Here is a 15,088-nt window from a genome sequence, read left to right as displayed (position 1 = left end):
CGATCCCGGGTCTCCAGGATCGCGCCCTGGGCCAAAGGCAGGCGCCAAACCGCTGCGCCACCCAGGGATCCCCTGAATAATTTTTTTTTAATTTTTTTTTTTTAAAGAAACATTCTAAATCTTCATCTGGGTAGAGGTTGCGGGGGTGGAGATATTTAAAATCATCAAGCCATACACTTAAAATCTGTGCACTTCACCCTATATGAGTCACACCTCAATAAAAAAAAGTATCTACCTGTCCTAACTACATGTGTATAAATGTGTGGATTTCTGGGCTCCTGTGCTCAGAAGATCCTGTGGGGACCAGGACCCCAACATTTGGGAAGATAGGACCCAGCTGATGGGCCCTAGCCACTGTGCCCCCATGCCCCCACCCCTCGCAATGGGCTGATTTGCATACCTTGTCATGGTCCAGGGACTTCCCCTGCCTGTGTTCTGAAGCACCTGGAGTGCTCCCAACAGAACGACTCTTGTCTGCCTCTCTGCTTCTGGCCATGGCCTGCTGGCATCTGGCCCTCCTTCTGACTGGGGCCCTCCTGTCAGGTGAGCTCCCCCTAGGCCTGGCTCACCTGAGTAGGGTGGGGGATGGCACTGGCACCAGAGGGCCCCTGCAAGGAAGCAAATCGATGTGGGCAGTGGGAGGGTTTTAGAAGGGGCATTAAGGTGGAGGGGACATAGGACTCCGTGTGGGCCTCAGTTTTCGCATTTGCAAATGACCAGATTGTTAGGATCATTTCAGATTCTGATTCTCTGGGGTCTCAGAAGAGACTGGAAGTGGTTGATCACCTTTTTTAGTTTTTCACGTGGGAAGCTACCCCAAGGGCCTCAGGGACAACCTATCCTTGAGAAGATTCCCAGCAGCCAGTTGTCTGAAGTTGAGCTGATGGGTGGGATAGCCCAGGAGGCCTCCCTGGTGGTGGTAGTCAGAGTCTGGAAGAGCCAGTGTTACTGAGGGGTAAGGGTCTGCAGGACAAGGAATGGGGGCAGGCAGAGAAGGGCCCAGAGGCCACCAGTCCCACACTCTGAACTCTAGGTGCTCAACTGAACACATTATTGGTAATGTAGCACAAATGAGGACTTGGGGGTTGCCAACTTTGTGCCCCATCTAATCTCAATTCCATGGCACTGGGCTATGAGCCTTTTGGGAGTCAGAGTCTCCTTTGAGTCTGACCAAGCCTTCATGGGGTAGGGACAGGAAGAAAGGAGCCCATGGGTCTTTCTCTCTCAGTCTTTCAGCCAGGCTTGGCCCAGCCAGATGCACTGCTGTTCTTCCCAGGCCAAGTGGCCCAACTCTCCTGCATGCTCAGCCCTCGCCATGCCACCATCGGGGAGTACGGTGTGTCTTGGTATCAGCAACGGGCAGGCAGTGCCCCCCGCTACCTCCTCTACTACCGCTCAGAGAAGGACTACCATCGGTCCCCTGACATCCCTGACCGCTTCTCGGCAGCCACAGATGCTGCCCACAATGCCTGCATCCTGACCATCAGCCCCGTGCAGCCTGAGGACGACGCAGATTATTACTGTTCTGTGGGCTACACATCCTAAGGGTGGAGTGTGGGACAAGTGCTTCATATCTGCTTCTCATTTCTGCACCCTGATCTTGGGTTTCCCCCTCTTTCTCTGAATCTTGATTTTCCTCCTCTGTAAAATGGGTTAATAATATTAAACATGTGAACAATAACCATTCTGAGGGCCATGAAATTCCTGCTGCAAAAGTGACTGGGAGTGTGGCGGTAGGGATTCTGGGGATTGTTATTAGAAGAGGAAACATCTGAGACCCTTGGGGCGGGCCTGGCCTCTCCACTGGCCCCCAGGGGCTCAGACTGGTAGCCTGGGCTTCCTGTGACCTGAGGAGCTGGAGGAAGAGAAAAAGAAACCAGTTCTTGCTGCTCCTAGCTCTGCATGGCTGGTTGTGGTTCAACGCTCAAGGGGTGACTGGACTGGGTCCTCATGGAGCCCAGGCTGCTAGCTTGCGGGGAGAGGAGAGCTCCTGCCTACTTCTTGATGGGGCAGGGAGGCAGGTGTGAGTATGTGGAGGGGGGTGGAGGCACTCAGAGGCACCTGAGGGTCCTGGGGAGGGTGCTGAATGCAGGTGGGCAGCCCTGACACTGGAAACCAGTAGGACACACATTCCTAACGGGAGAGATGCTCTCCCGCACCGGCTGTCCCACAGGCAGGGAAGGCTGAGCAACTGGATCGAGTGGGGAGACTGGGTGGAGGGGCAAGTCTTATCAGAAGCAGAGCTGAGCGACTGGGGGTTAGGGGGATGTTCAAGAACACACTCCTCTTCCTTCCTGGGTCCCCAAGAGGCACCTCATGTCTGGAGGTCATCCCTCACGCGCACTGGAGTTGGGGGGTCTCCAGGGTGCAGCCTACACTCCCAGCCGTCTCCTGGGCCCCTTCTCATCTCCGACTCTGCAGGCAGGACCAAGGCTACCCAGGAGGGGGGATCACACAGGCCCCTGGGCCTGCGCGGGGTGACGGGCTCCACAGCTCGGGGAACCCCTTCCCTTCCCCCGAAGACCCCAGCCGCCGCAGGGGCCCCGGGCTCGGCCCTGCCCCAGGAGGTTGCAGCGGGAGCTGGGCGGCCCGCCCCGCGCGGCCTCAGTTGCCTCTTATGCACCCCAGCCGACGGCGGACGAGCCGTTTCCGCCACGCCCAGGGACGCCCAGGGGACCGCCCCGGGAGCTGCTCCTGCCGCGCTGCACCAGCCGCTCGGCTCGGACTCCCGGCGCCGCAGGACCACCGAGACGCGGGGACCTCCGCGCGGCCTAGAGCGGTCCCGGAAGTGCCCGCGGGCGGGGGGCGGGGCTCCGGGCGCTCGGGCCGCCGCGGGCTCCGCGTCAGCAGCCGCCGCGGAGCGCGGCCGGGTCGGCCGCGGGTTGGAGCGGCTCAGGTGCGGCCCCGCCCCGCCCGCCCGCGGCCCCGCCCCGGCCCAGGTGAGCGGCCCCGCCCCGGCCCAGGTGAGTGGCTCGGCGTCAGCCCTCGTGACCACCTGTCCCCCGGTGGCCCCGGGTGTGGGCGGCCCCCGTCGGTGGGAGGCGTGGAGGGGCGCCCGCTGCGGCGCTCGGGCGGCGCGTGAGTGTCCGCGGCCCCTCGCGGGCCTCCAGCCAGGAAACCCTGACCGGACCGAGGGTGTCCTGGGTGCCCAGGCCCCGGGGGCTCCCCGAAGCACAAGGTGACCTGTGCAGGAGGAGCCGGGGAAGGCCCCGAGAGAGATGGGAAGATGGGGCTCCAGACCTTTGGATCTTCGGTCCAAAAATACTTAAAACATTGTTGAGGACAGATACAGGATTGCCAACTTCCCAAACAGAGCGGAGACTTCAGCATGTAGGTGGCCCATAGTGGGAATGGAAAACCCCTAAGAGGGAACTTTGGAGAAACACCACGACTTAACAGGTGGGTGGAGGAAGAGTTGCGATCACGGATACCCAGAGAAGGGGATCAGAGAGCATGAAAACTGTGGGGGAAAGTTTCAGAAACGAAGGGAATAAAGCAGGGAGTGGGAGGGAGGTGGGGGGCGGGTTTCAAAACCTCGAGGTGTTCAGACAGGCAAGGTGGGTTTAACGCAGGGGTGGGCCTGTCGTGTCACACCTTCCAGGTTTTCAAGAGAAAGCCTGAAACCTACTGAGCTTCCAGTATTGGCAGCTAAGTCAAACAAAAAGAAAAAGTTCCAACTCTTTTCAAGCCAAACAAAACGTGTCTGTGGCAGGATCCCCAGGCTGCCAATTTGTAACTTCTGAAATGAAGGGTTTTGAGAAGGGAGCTATTGGTGAGCACGGCCAAAAGGGGTGGGCAAGTGAGGTCTGAGAAGAGAGGGATTGGCCATAAGGAGGTCACTGGATGCCAGAGCTGAAGATGCTGAAGTCCCAGCTGAAATTGGAAACTTGAAATTTTGTCTCCAGGCAGTACACAGTCCTGTGATTTTTCTCTGGCAACATTTAACGTCTTAGAGGAATTGACAGAGAACGTTGGTACTTGGCAGCTGGTTGCTGCAGGGCAAGGAGGTAAGGAATGCCGTGCTGGCCAGAGTCTATAGTTTGAGCCACGATAAGAGTCTAAGCTAGACAGGGAAGGGTGTGGACTGGAAGAGGAGAACGTGGGCGAAATTGGTGGGTTGTTAGACCTGATGAGATCAATCTAGAGAACCCGAATGACTGGAGGTTGTGCTTGCTGCACAGGAGGGAAACAGGAGTTAAGTGGTCTAAGAATTTTTGAGAATACTTCAGTTCTGTACTTCTTTTCACACGTGGCCTTTTTTACCACCTGATAATTCATTTAAAAAATCATTTCCAAATCGGAATGAGTTCCATCAGGACTATGCTGATTAATTTAGTGTATTTTTTATGCTTAACTGTCTATGCTTCAGTGTGCTGCCAATAGTACCTTTGTATAGAGTGGTGAGGATTAAATGCAAATGTGTTTATAGAAGGTCTAGTAGTGCCTAGGACATAGTAGATGCTCAATGAACACGAGCTGTTATTATTATCATGGTACCTGGGGTTTCCCTTCAGCTTGCACAGCAATTACTGAATGGGAGGTTCCTGAGGGACTTCCTCAGAGACCACTACAGTGGGATGGGAGGTGTTCTAGGATCCGTCCTTGTCCCCATGAAAACAACCCCTGTCAACTGGAGCAGCTCTGTTTTTGTCTTTTATTTTTTAAAAGATGATTTATTTGAATAAAGAGTTCTGGGGGACACCTGGGTGGCTCAGTGGTTGAGCGTCTGCCTGCGGCCCAGGGCATGATCCTGGAGTCCTGGGATCAAGTCCCATGTCGGGCTCCCTGCATGGAGCCTGCTTCTGCCTCTGCCTATGTGTCTGCCTCTCTCTGTATGTCTTTCGTGAATAAATAAATAAAAATTTAAAAAATTAATAAAGAGTTCTGTGCCCCCCTCCCCCCAAAAAAAGTGTGACCATCCATTCTAACACAAAAACAAATAGCTTTTCCTCCATTCAGTCAAGTATATTTTTTACTGTTTTTTTTTTTCTAAAGATTTTTTTTTTTTTAATTTTTTTATTTATTTATTTATGATAGTCACACAGAGAGAGAGAGAGAGAGGCAGAGACATAGGCAGAGGGAGAAGCAGGCTCCACGCACCGGGAGCCCGACGTGGGATTCGATCCCGGGTCTCCAGGATCGCGCCCTGGGCCAGAGGCAGGCGCCAAACCGCTGCGCCACCCAGGGATCCCAAGATTTTTATTTATTCATGAGAGGCATAGAGAGAGAGGCAGAGACACAGGCAGAGGGAGAAGCAGGCTCCCTCTGGGCAGCCTGATGCGGGACTCTATCTCAGGACCCAAGGATCACGACCAAAGCCAAAGGCACATGCTCAACCATTGAGCCACCCGGGTGCCCCTCAGTCATGTATTCATGCAACAAATGTATGTGGAGATTGTCCTGTTGTGCTGGGGGCTGGGGGTGGGGTATTCCAAAGTGAAGGAGCACAGTACTTACCCTCAGGGGCCTCTCAGGCAGTGGTGGCAAGAGTCCTGCCAGCTGATGTTTGCCATCTGGGGTGGTGAGTGCTGTGATGGACGTGTGCATCGAGCTCTGCAGGTCACTGAGGGGGTGTGCCTGAGGTCATCAGTCTTAGGGTACAGAAAAGGGGACATTAGGACTGAGTCTGTGGAGATGAGCCAGTGGTAGTCTGAGAAGGGAGCAGGACCTTTTAGGAGGAAGCAGCAGATAGGGGTATATGGAAGGAGAGGCTGAAGATGGGGCTGGAGGGGCCAGTGTGAAGGAAGGGCTTTGTGAAGGATTTGGGCTGGCACAAGATACTGAGACATAGAATCAGGCCTGTTTTTAGGGTATTTGATACTGGTGTCAATGTAGACAACTGACCAGAGGGAGTAGTAGAAGCTGGGAAGTTGGTGGTCGGTCATTTGGGAGGTGAATATTGAATTAATCCTGGTGAGTTACACTGAAGCCTGAGCTGGAGACTGACGGGGAGGAAGAGACCTCTTTTTTTTTTTTTTTTTTTTTAATTAAAGATTTTATTTAGGGACACCTGGGTGGGTCAGTTAGTTGAGCGTCTGCCTTTGGCTCGTCATGATTCCGGAGTCCTGGGATCGAGCCCCACGTTGGGCTCCCTGCTCAGCAGGGATGGAGGTGTTCTAGATCGTCCTTGTCCCATGAAAACACCCTGTCAACTTCTCCCTCCCCCAGTCTGCTCTCCCTCTCCCTCCCCCCACCCCCGCTCATGCTTGCTCTCTCTCTAAATAAATAAAATCTTTTAAAGAAGATTTTGAGAGTGAGCAAGATTTGAGAGAGAGTGAGTAAGAGAGAGAAAAAGAGCAGGAAGAGGAGGAGAGGGAGAAGCAGACTCCCCACTGAGCAGGGAGCCTGGTGGGGGACTTGATCCCAGGACTCTGGGATCATGACCTGAGCTGAAGGCACTTAACTAAGCTACCCTAGCCCTAAGCAGGGTTGTGGCTTGGGCACCTGGCTGGAGGCGGTCCAGCTAACCGATATAGGAGGGAAGTTTGCATTCTTTCTTTTTCAAAAACGCCCATTCCCAGCATCCTCCACCCTCCATGCGAGAATCTTGCCCCTTTTACGCAGTGGCTCCACTTTCTGCTCTAGTCCACCTTTCTGAACACCTTCAGCCTTTAGATTCTAGACACCGCGGTGTGGCACTTGATTCTGTCTTTTTTGTAGTTGTTTCTGATATATCAAACTTATCTTTAACTCAGTGGGATCATCTCAAGGGCAAGCGTGGATCTTATACTTATTTTGTTATGTCCAACATAGATTCTGGCACAGGAAGGAGGCCTGCACTAGGTGCTTGATTTTCAGACTTGACAGTGTCCCTTGTTTTCTTTTCAGATTGCAAGAACAGTAAATGTGTCCTTAAGAAGACCATCTTTCAAGAAATACAGTCTTTGGGGGTGATTCTAGATTCACAATGGAGGTTCCTCCAGCAGCTAAGTTTGGTGAGACCTTTGTATTTGAGGATGGGTTAGAGATGCAGCAAGAACTTTTCCCGGAGGAGGACCTGGGAGACCCTTTTCTTCAGGAAAGAGGTTTAGAGCAAATGGCTGTTATTTATAAGGAGATCCCTCTTGGGGAGCAAGGCGTGGAACATGACGAGTATGAGGGCAATTTCAGTCTGTGCTCAAGCCCTGTTCAGCATCAAAGTACCCCCCCGGTAAACAGACCCCAGGATGATGAAATCTTCAGCCAAACCTTCTTCCAGAAATCAGACCTTAGTATGTGCCAGATAATTCACAGTGGAGAAGAACCCAGTAAACACAATACTTGTGAGAAGGCGAGCAGGGCGCACTCAGGACCTAAAGAACCTCACAGAACTGCACCACCAGCAAAACCCTACGCGTGTCGGGAATGCGGGAAGGCCTTCAGCCAGAGTTCACACCTTCTTAGGCACCTGGTAATTCACACTGGGGAGAAGCCCTATGAGTGCTGTGAGTGTGGCAAGGCCTTCAGCCAGAGCTCACACCTCCTCAGACATCAGATAATCCACACTGGAGAGAAGCCCTACGAATGCCGGGAATGCGGAAAAGCCTTTCGCCAGAGTTCAGCCCTCACACAACACCAGAAAACCCACACTGGGAAGAGACCATATGAGTGTCGGGAATGTGGGAAAGATTTCAGCCGGAGCTCAAGTCTCAGAAAACACGAGAGAATTCATACAGGAGAGAAGCCTTATCAGTGTAAGGAATGTGGGAAATCCTTCAATCAGAGTTCTGGCCTGAGCCAGCATCGGAAAATCCACACCCTGAAGAAACCTCACGAATGTGATCTCTGTGGGAAAGCCTTTTGTCACAGGTCCCACCTCATTCGGCACCAGAGGATTCACACTGGGAAGAAACCGTACAAATGTGAAGAGTGTGGGAAGGCCTTCAGCCAGAGCTCCAACCTCATTGAACATCGTAAGACCCACACTGGTGAGAAACCCTACAAATGCCACAAGTGCGGGAAAGCCTTCAGCCAGAGCTCGTCCCTCATTGAACACCAGCGCATCCACACTGGGGAGAAGCCCTATGAGTGTGGCCAGTGCGGGAAGGCTTTTTGCCACAGCTCTGCTCTGATTCAGCACCAGAGGATCCACACTGGGAAGAAACCCTATGCATGCAACGAGTGTGGCAAAGCCTTCCGGCACAGGTCGGCCCTTATTGAGCACTATAAAACCCACACCAGAGAGAAGCCGTATGAGTGTAACAGATGTGGCAAGTCCTTCAGGGGAAGCTCACACCTTATTCGGCATCAGAAAATCCATGCCGGGGAGAAGCTCTAGAAGGAGGAGCTCACACCAAAGCTCAAAACCCTTTCCCAGGTGGAGCCCACACCCCATCGCCTTGTCTGTAAAACCCCACCCACCTTCCTGATCCCAGGGCCGAATGGAAACATGCCAACCCCAGTGCTCCTGGCCCCCCACACTTGCACCTGGCCAGGTGCCCCACATGCAGCAGGTTTACTGAGTGGGCGGGAGGATGGAATAATGGGGAGGCCACTGAAACAGAGGCGTGCCCACAAAGAGAGCTGGCCTTCAGTTGTTCACATTTGACTCCCAAGCCTGTGAGATTGAATTTTGCTGTTTCTTCACCTTTGTCAAAATCCAGAAGAATAAATACCCAAGGGAGAAAGTTGAGTTAAACACACAAAGATGTCAGATGAACTCTTTAACATCAGCTGCAGTCTGGCACTTTTAGAAGATAGACCTGTGCTCAAAAGTCCAAATCTGCTAAAGAAAAATGAGTTCAAAAGTAGATGCATTAACAGGAAAATGGAATCTTTCACCTGGCTTGGCACTGGTGGGGACAACCAAAACAGGTTACAGAATAAAAGGAGGGTCTGGAAGGATTCATTTTGGGGTTGGGGAACAGGGTGGGGAGCCCCTGGCATGGTCTCTTAATCCCTGTTCTGGGTTAGAGTAAGGGTAGTTTCTGGCAGATGGCTCTTTCACAGGATGGTAGAAGTTTGGTCCTGTAGGCCACAGGACATTTGACACTGGCTTTGACTCAGCCTGGCCCAAGGCATTAGCGCCCTCCGGTTATAACCCCTCCACAAGACTTAGGGCTCCCAAGACCACAGTGTGCCTTGGTCAGCAGCAGGGCCCCCTCTCTGCCCTCCAGTGCTGGGGGGACAGAGGAAGCAGGGTGATTCAGTCATAGGTCCCAGTTCAAATCCCAGTTCTGCCCCTCCTGCTTGGTGACCTTGAGGAAGCTCCAAGGCTCCTGTTTCCCTATCTGTGAGATGGGGATAGTGGGACCTGGCCACATACCTCTGAGGGTGCAAGACTCTTGTTCAGAATGAAACCACCCATGCAAGTGCTTTGGCAACTGGCAGTTGAGGATAGAGACCCAGAGGGACCCTTGTGCCACCCAGAGAGATATTTCCTAAAGACCAGAGAGGCATCCCTGCTGGTTCCCCAGATGGCAGGGCTTGCAGCCCATCCTCTCGTTGAATGAGGGCTTAGGCTTTCCTTCACTCCCTCCAGCCTGCACCCTGGGCTGTGGATGCCCTGTGGGGCCATGTCCCAGCTAGGGACTCTTTCCACTTGCCATCCTGAATCTCTCCCCAGCAGCTGTGTGGTCTGAGTAGCCCACGTCCCCATACTTCTCTCTGTCTTCTCCCAGACATTGTTCAGAAAGTACCATTGCCTGTGTCCCGCCTAGACTGGTTCAGTCAGCATCCCCAGAGGTGGGACTCAGATGGTGATGTGTATTTAAAGCTCCCCGGGTGATTAGAACATTCCAGTATGTAGCTAGTGTGAGCCCTATGCTAGGCATCCATTTAGCCCCAGCATCTTGCAAATGTCAGGCCTGCTTGCCATGAGCAGAGTTTGAAGGTGGCCGTTCTATCTCAGTCCCCGTGCTTCCCACCCCCTAAGAATGGGCTCAGGCAGTGCCGAGTCTGGCTGGTTGATAAGTGCTTGTCTCAGATCCTCAGGCCTTCGTGTGGCCCCCAGGATTTCTATGGTACTGCCTTCCCTTAGGCTCCTCAGAGGCAGTCTGAGCGATTTTGAAATTTTCCAAGTTTACAACTGGAATCCCAACTCCATCTTGGTAATACAGACTATTTCAGCTAATCAGAAGCTCAGCTTGGCAGTCTTGTATAGTTTTGATGAGTAAAAATGGACAAGTTACTTAGTAAGTGGGGCTCGGCAGCCTGGAGATTTTAAGAGGCCAGGTCTCTACCTGGAGGGGATCACAGTGGGAGTCCCATTATAAGAACAGCAGCTGCTCCTGTCCAACTCGTGTCTGTGTTGTGTGAGTGAGACCTTGAGCCAGCACCCTGGGTCTCCTAGAACCTACTGTACCACTGGCTAGACTGGCCTGCCTGGCTGGCCCTTGGGTATTGTCTGCAGGTGGCCTGCACTGACAGTCTTCGGTCACTTACCAAGAATGCAGAGAGAATCGAGAGCCCCTGCTCAGCATGGGTGGACAGCAGCCCCCTGCCCAAGATCTACCTCCTTGGCACCCCCAATTCGGCCCTGCCTTGGCCAGGTCTGTCCTTATCGGGCAGTCATCAGTTTCCTACCTTTGATATCTCTCTCCATGTGCTTTCTGCACACCCCAGCCAAATTGATTTTCTTAAAGCATCTCTTTGCACATGCCACCATTCTCCTTAAAACCAACCCTCAGGGGCTTGCCTGCCCATATGGCCCCATTTCAGCCAATCTGGTTTGCTCCTTCTGAACAGACCACAGAGAGTTCATGCCAACCTCCCCAGACACTCCCTCCTCTCCCAGCTTCTCTCAGCTTATTTTATGCTGTTCTTCATTCTGGAATATGCACTTTCTCCTCTTCCTTGACCCCACGCCCTCCTTCTCTTGATAGTTTATGTAACGTGGGGATTGAGATCCCTTTTCTTAAGGGTTGACGGATTCTCACATAACCATGGTAGGACCAGGTACTTCTCAAAATGTGAGCAGAACCTAGTCCCTTCTGTTCACATTCCTCCACCATTTTATGTATTTTTAAATCCTTCAATTTATTTAGGTTTTTGAACAGTGTAATATTACAAGAGAACATCCTGGTAATATTTTAATTGTCCTTGGATTTAGTTGTCATTTGTTTTTGTTTGGTTGTCTTACATTATTTTCCTTCTGATGGCAGATGTTGAGTGTTGTAAAGCTCCAGTCTTGGTCTTGTTTACTAATTGAATGGTTTTGTCAAAGTGTATGTATGCCATCTGTTTTCTTTTTTTTTTTATTTTACTTACTATTTTACATTTCCAAGATTATTTAGACATAGCTAATCATATTTTTAATGTTTCTAGTAAATGCAGGTACTCTGATCTACGACTTTTTTCTTAGAGCTTTTTCTGCACTCTGTCATTTTGACATGTGCAAATTTTTGATACCATATTAGGAATTTCCTTTTGGCCCAAGTGCTGTTATTTTATTTTTTATTTCCAAGTGATGAATGCATAGGTCATTGCTGTTCTTTCTTATTGTACTGTGGTGTCAACATTTCTAAGTGTCCATAGAACTACTCTGGGCCTGAAGATATGATCAATTTCTATAAAGCCTTTGTGTACTTTCCACAAATATGTTTGTACTCCATCAGTTCTATTTGTTAACTTGTTTTTAAATTACTTTTATTCAAATTCATACTTTTTCTGTTGTTTACAGTTCTTAACCTGGGGGCTGCAGACTGCCTAGGTGCCCATGGGTGTGCAGATCTATTTTAGAAGCAGCATAGAGGGATTGAGCAAAGCTATGTGGTTATGTATATGAATGAATTGTTCGGGGCCAGAGGGTGGGGGGCCTGTAGCATTCACCACAGTTTGGAAAGACTCTGTGACCCCCAAAATAGTTAAGAACAGTCATTGACATGGTCAAATCATAGTCTGATTTTGTGTTTTTTTACTTTATGTATTTCTGTTTCACTTAAATTTGTTTCTATTTTATGTTTGTTGCAATGTTAGATCTGCAGTTTTTTCAAATCCTTTTTGAGAAATAGGGTATCACTAAGTACCATGATATTTGGAGCATATATATTTAATAGTAATATATTGAAAAATCGTGCCTTTAGTGCCCTCTTTGCCTCTTTTAATGCTTCTAGCTTAAGTTTTTCTTTTCCAGATGCCATAATTGAAGCCCCTTGCATTTTTCAATTTGCATTTGCATGCAAGTTGATTTAGCTCTGCATTTCCTTTTCAAAATTTGTGCATATATTTTGCTGTATAACGTATAAACAGCAAAGTGTCAGATTTTATTCTGATTCTTTCTGTAATTTTTTTATACATAAGAAACTCATATGATTGTTTAGAGTAAGGCATAATTTATCTTCATATTTATATTTTAACATAGATTAACTCATTTAACCCAAAAAGGCTATGCTCATTTAAGCCCCAATCTCAGAGAGTTATCAGCCACATGTGAAGTATTATTTCTGGGTAGGCTTAGGGTCTGCTGTTGGGCACATCTACTCCTCCCTGTCTTTGTCAGTGCCAGGCTCTGTCCTGAGCCCAGTCTTAAAGTCAGCCCCTGGCTCAGTGTTCTTGGCTGTAACATGGAGGAATGATGCCACCTCACACCCCTGTGGAGCTCAGAAGAGTTAGAAATACAAACATGGCAAACTGGGGGTATAGAGCATTATTACACTATTAGTGTTTTGAAATGTTTCTTTAATTTTCTGTTCTTATTCCCAAAGTTCTTTCAATGTAACTTGGAAGAGTACATCGTGCTTTACTTTTTAGAAAACACTGCCAGATATAGCAAAGAATTAGACATCACAGATGAGTCTCACACTCCCTGAGTGAACCTTTTTGGTAATTTGAATGAGAAGTGGGAGCCTTGATCTCATAACCCCCATTCCCATGACCTGTCTGTCCCAGGTGGGTCCCCTTGTCAGCCTTCCCCTTCCCCCCTCTCCTGTGGCAGGGGCGAGTGGGGGAAGCACTGTCACAATTGCAAAGGCTCAAGAGTGTGGTCAGTCACTCTGGCCACTCCTGTTGCAGGTGGGGAAACGGAGGCCATGACTTAGTGAAAGTGAGGTGCTTTAGTGTCAGATCTCCCAGCAGCTGTGGGCAACTGCGGGTATTATGCTGCAGCCTTGGGCACTTGTTGCAAGGACTTTACAGAGGTGGCAGGTGGTTTAGTCACTGTAAGCCAAAGTGAAAACCAGGTACTCAGTCCACTCAGAGTTGCTCCCCCCCTTGGGAACAAGTGGACATCTACCAACATTATACAAAGTAGATATATATATTTGCCAGAATGCCAATGCACACATTTCCTGGGGGTGGGGAATGAGAACCCTTTGTGGGAGCATCCCATCATCAGTATCTAATAACCCAGGACATGGCATCAGAAAGTTGCCTGGTGAGTGTGGAAGTGGGGTGTCATGTCATGGACCATCTCTCCTGTGCCACAGGCTATACACTTGGACAGCACTTAGAATGCTGGGGCGCTCATACTGAAGACCCTCCCAGTGCATGGCCTCCTCCCTGTTGGGTGTCTGCCTTCTGAGGTCCAGAGCGCCTTCTGGTGGCAACCTACAAACATGCAAAAAGGCTCTTGTGAGAGCTCCCCAAGTGAAATGTCTTTTATTTTTATTTATTAATTTTTTTTTTGTGAAGTGTCTTTTAATCCTTGCTTCCTTTTGCCACCACTCTTAGCCAGGCTAACTCTTCTTCTCCCTAGAGATAGTCAGAAGCACCATGGTTTCTGCCCTCTGGACCTCACTTAGATGTTCCAGGTCCTGGAACCCCTGAAGTGAGAGAGGGAATCCCAAGCAGCCAAGTAATAATTGCTCCTTCTGTAACTCTCACGTTGCCTCATCTTTTGGAAGAGGAAGTGACACTTAGCATGGTTCTGGATGGGTCCTCTCCCAGGATCACAGGCATGCTCAAAAGTGAAGAGCTGTCCTGGGCTCTTAGTGGGAGTGGAAGAGGGCACAGTTGCCTCCTGGAGGCTGGTGGGGATTTATTTGGGTCTTACAAATAAAGCCCAAGTCCTCTTCTTTCTCCTGATGGCTTTTCCTGGAGTTCCCCATAGGGGCCTCCCTCTCTGCCCATCTTCCTTTTTACCTGACTGAGCCCTGGAGGGGAGGGACCTGCCACCATGTCCCACAGTGGGCTGCAGACTGCAGCATGTGCTCTGTGAACAAGACACTTATTCCTGCCCGTTCTGCATATCAAGGATGTCTTTCAGCCCTCTCTCACCTGTTCTTTTCTCCAGACTTGCTGATTTCAAGCCAGGAGTAAGACACCACGTCCTCCTTGGCCTTCTCATTCATTAATCCCTACTCCAAAAGTCCAGCCCTTAATATCTCTCGATGCCACCTCCTCCTGTCACTTGACTGCTGCCCAGGGCTGCCACCATCCAATGGTGGCCCACTGCACTGCCCCCTCCCTGGCCTTCCATGACTAGCATGACTTCTCCTCTGGCCTTTCTCCCTCAGCAGCCAGAGTGATCATTTTCTCAGCCTGCTGGGGTCACTCCCTTCCTCAACCCCCCCATTTGTTTCTATGTAAACCTGTGTTGAGGCCAGCCTGTAGGCCCTTCCTGATGTGACCGTGCCCTCCTCATCCAGGCCCTCCATGCTCTAGCCACACTCAACCCCTGTGTTTCCGAACATGCCTTCCTCTGGTGGGAAGAGAGGGTGCTCTCAGGGGATAGCTGTCTCCCACGCACAGAAAGAACACGGGCTAAAGATGGGGCATCCTTCTTCATGGTTAGCTATCCTGAGAAGGGCATGTTCCCCCACCATGCTCTTCCCAGCCCTGGGCTGTATTCTAGGTTTCAGGTACAGCTGACCCAGGGAAGAAAGCCAAGTTCAGGGTGAGGGTCAACCCTTTGATTAGTGGAGAATGAAAAGATAGAGCAGTTTCAAAATAGGGTGACTGTGGTCCTCTATGTCTGACTGACACTTTCACATCATCTTGATGTAGGAAAAGACATTAGGGTTTGAAGCTGATGGCCAAGAAAGAATTCTTGAAATGTCTTTGGTGCAAAAAGATGATTTTATTAAAGCACATGGACAGGACCCATGGGCAGGAAGAGCTGCACTGGGGTCATGAGGGATGGCCCATTATACACTTTCAAGCTGGGAGGGGTTTAGGGAGAGCATGAGTCTTTTTTTTTAATTTTTATTTATTTATGATAGTCACAGAGAGA

The 15,088-nt window shown here is 50.4% G+C and overlaps 2 protein-coding genes across 4 annotated transcripts; both read left to right on the top strand.

Moving 5' to 3' along the window:
* The first annotated feature begins 440 nt into the window (after nucleotides 1–440).
* VPREB3 (V-set pre-B cell surrogate light chain 3) lies at nucleotides 441–1,613 on the top strand. Its single transcript, XM_055323351.1, has 2 exons — nucleotides 441–543; nucleotides 1,229–1,613. The coding sequence occupies exons 1-2, from the start codon at nucleotides 495–497 to the stop codon at nucleotides 1,543–1,545; spliced, it is 366 nt and encodes a 121-aa protein (XP_055179326.1). The 5' UTR covers nucleotides 441–494; the 3' UTR covers nucleotides 1,546–1,613.
* A 1,252-nt stretch (nucleotides 1,614–2,865) lies between these two features.
* On the top strand, nucleotides 2,866–11,578 carry ZNF70 (zinc finger protein 70). Of its 3 annotated transcripts, none has more exons than XM_055323320.1 (2): nucleotides 2,866–2,963; nucleotides 6,829–11,578. In XM_055323320.1, the coding sequence occupies exon 2, from the start codon at nucleotides 6,908–6,910 to the stop codon at nucleotides 8,255–8,257; it is 1,350 nt and encodes a 449-aa protein (XP_055179295.1). In that variant the 5' UTR covers nucleotides 2,866–2,963; nucleotides 6,829–6,907; the 3' UTR covers nucleotides 8,258–11,578. The 3 variants fall into 3 exon arrangements, with proteins under 3 accessions (XP_055179295.1, XP_055179294.1, XP_055179296.1); XM_055323319.1 differs by lacking the exon at nucleotides 2,866–2,963 and adding an exon at nucleotides 3,041–3,399; XM_055323321.1 differs by lacking the exon at nucleotides 2,866–2,963 and adding an exon at nucleotides 3,990–4,007.
* Nucleotides 11,579–15,088: the final 3,510 nt, after the last annotated feature.

This window comes from Nyctereutes procyonoides, unplaced genomic scaffold (genome assembly GCF_905146905.1).
Source record: "Nyctereutes procyonoides isolate TBG_1078 unplaced genomic scaffold, NYPRO_anot_genome, whole genome shotgun sequence".
Taxonomy (NCBI): Eukaryota; Metazoa; Chordata; class Mammalia; order Carnivora; family Canidae; genus Nyctereutes; species Nyctereutes procyonoides.
Note: the sequence above shows the minus strand (reverse complement) of the source record. Positions and strands in the feature narration are given on the sequence as shown.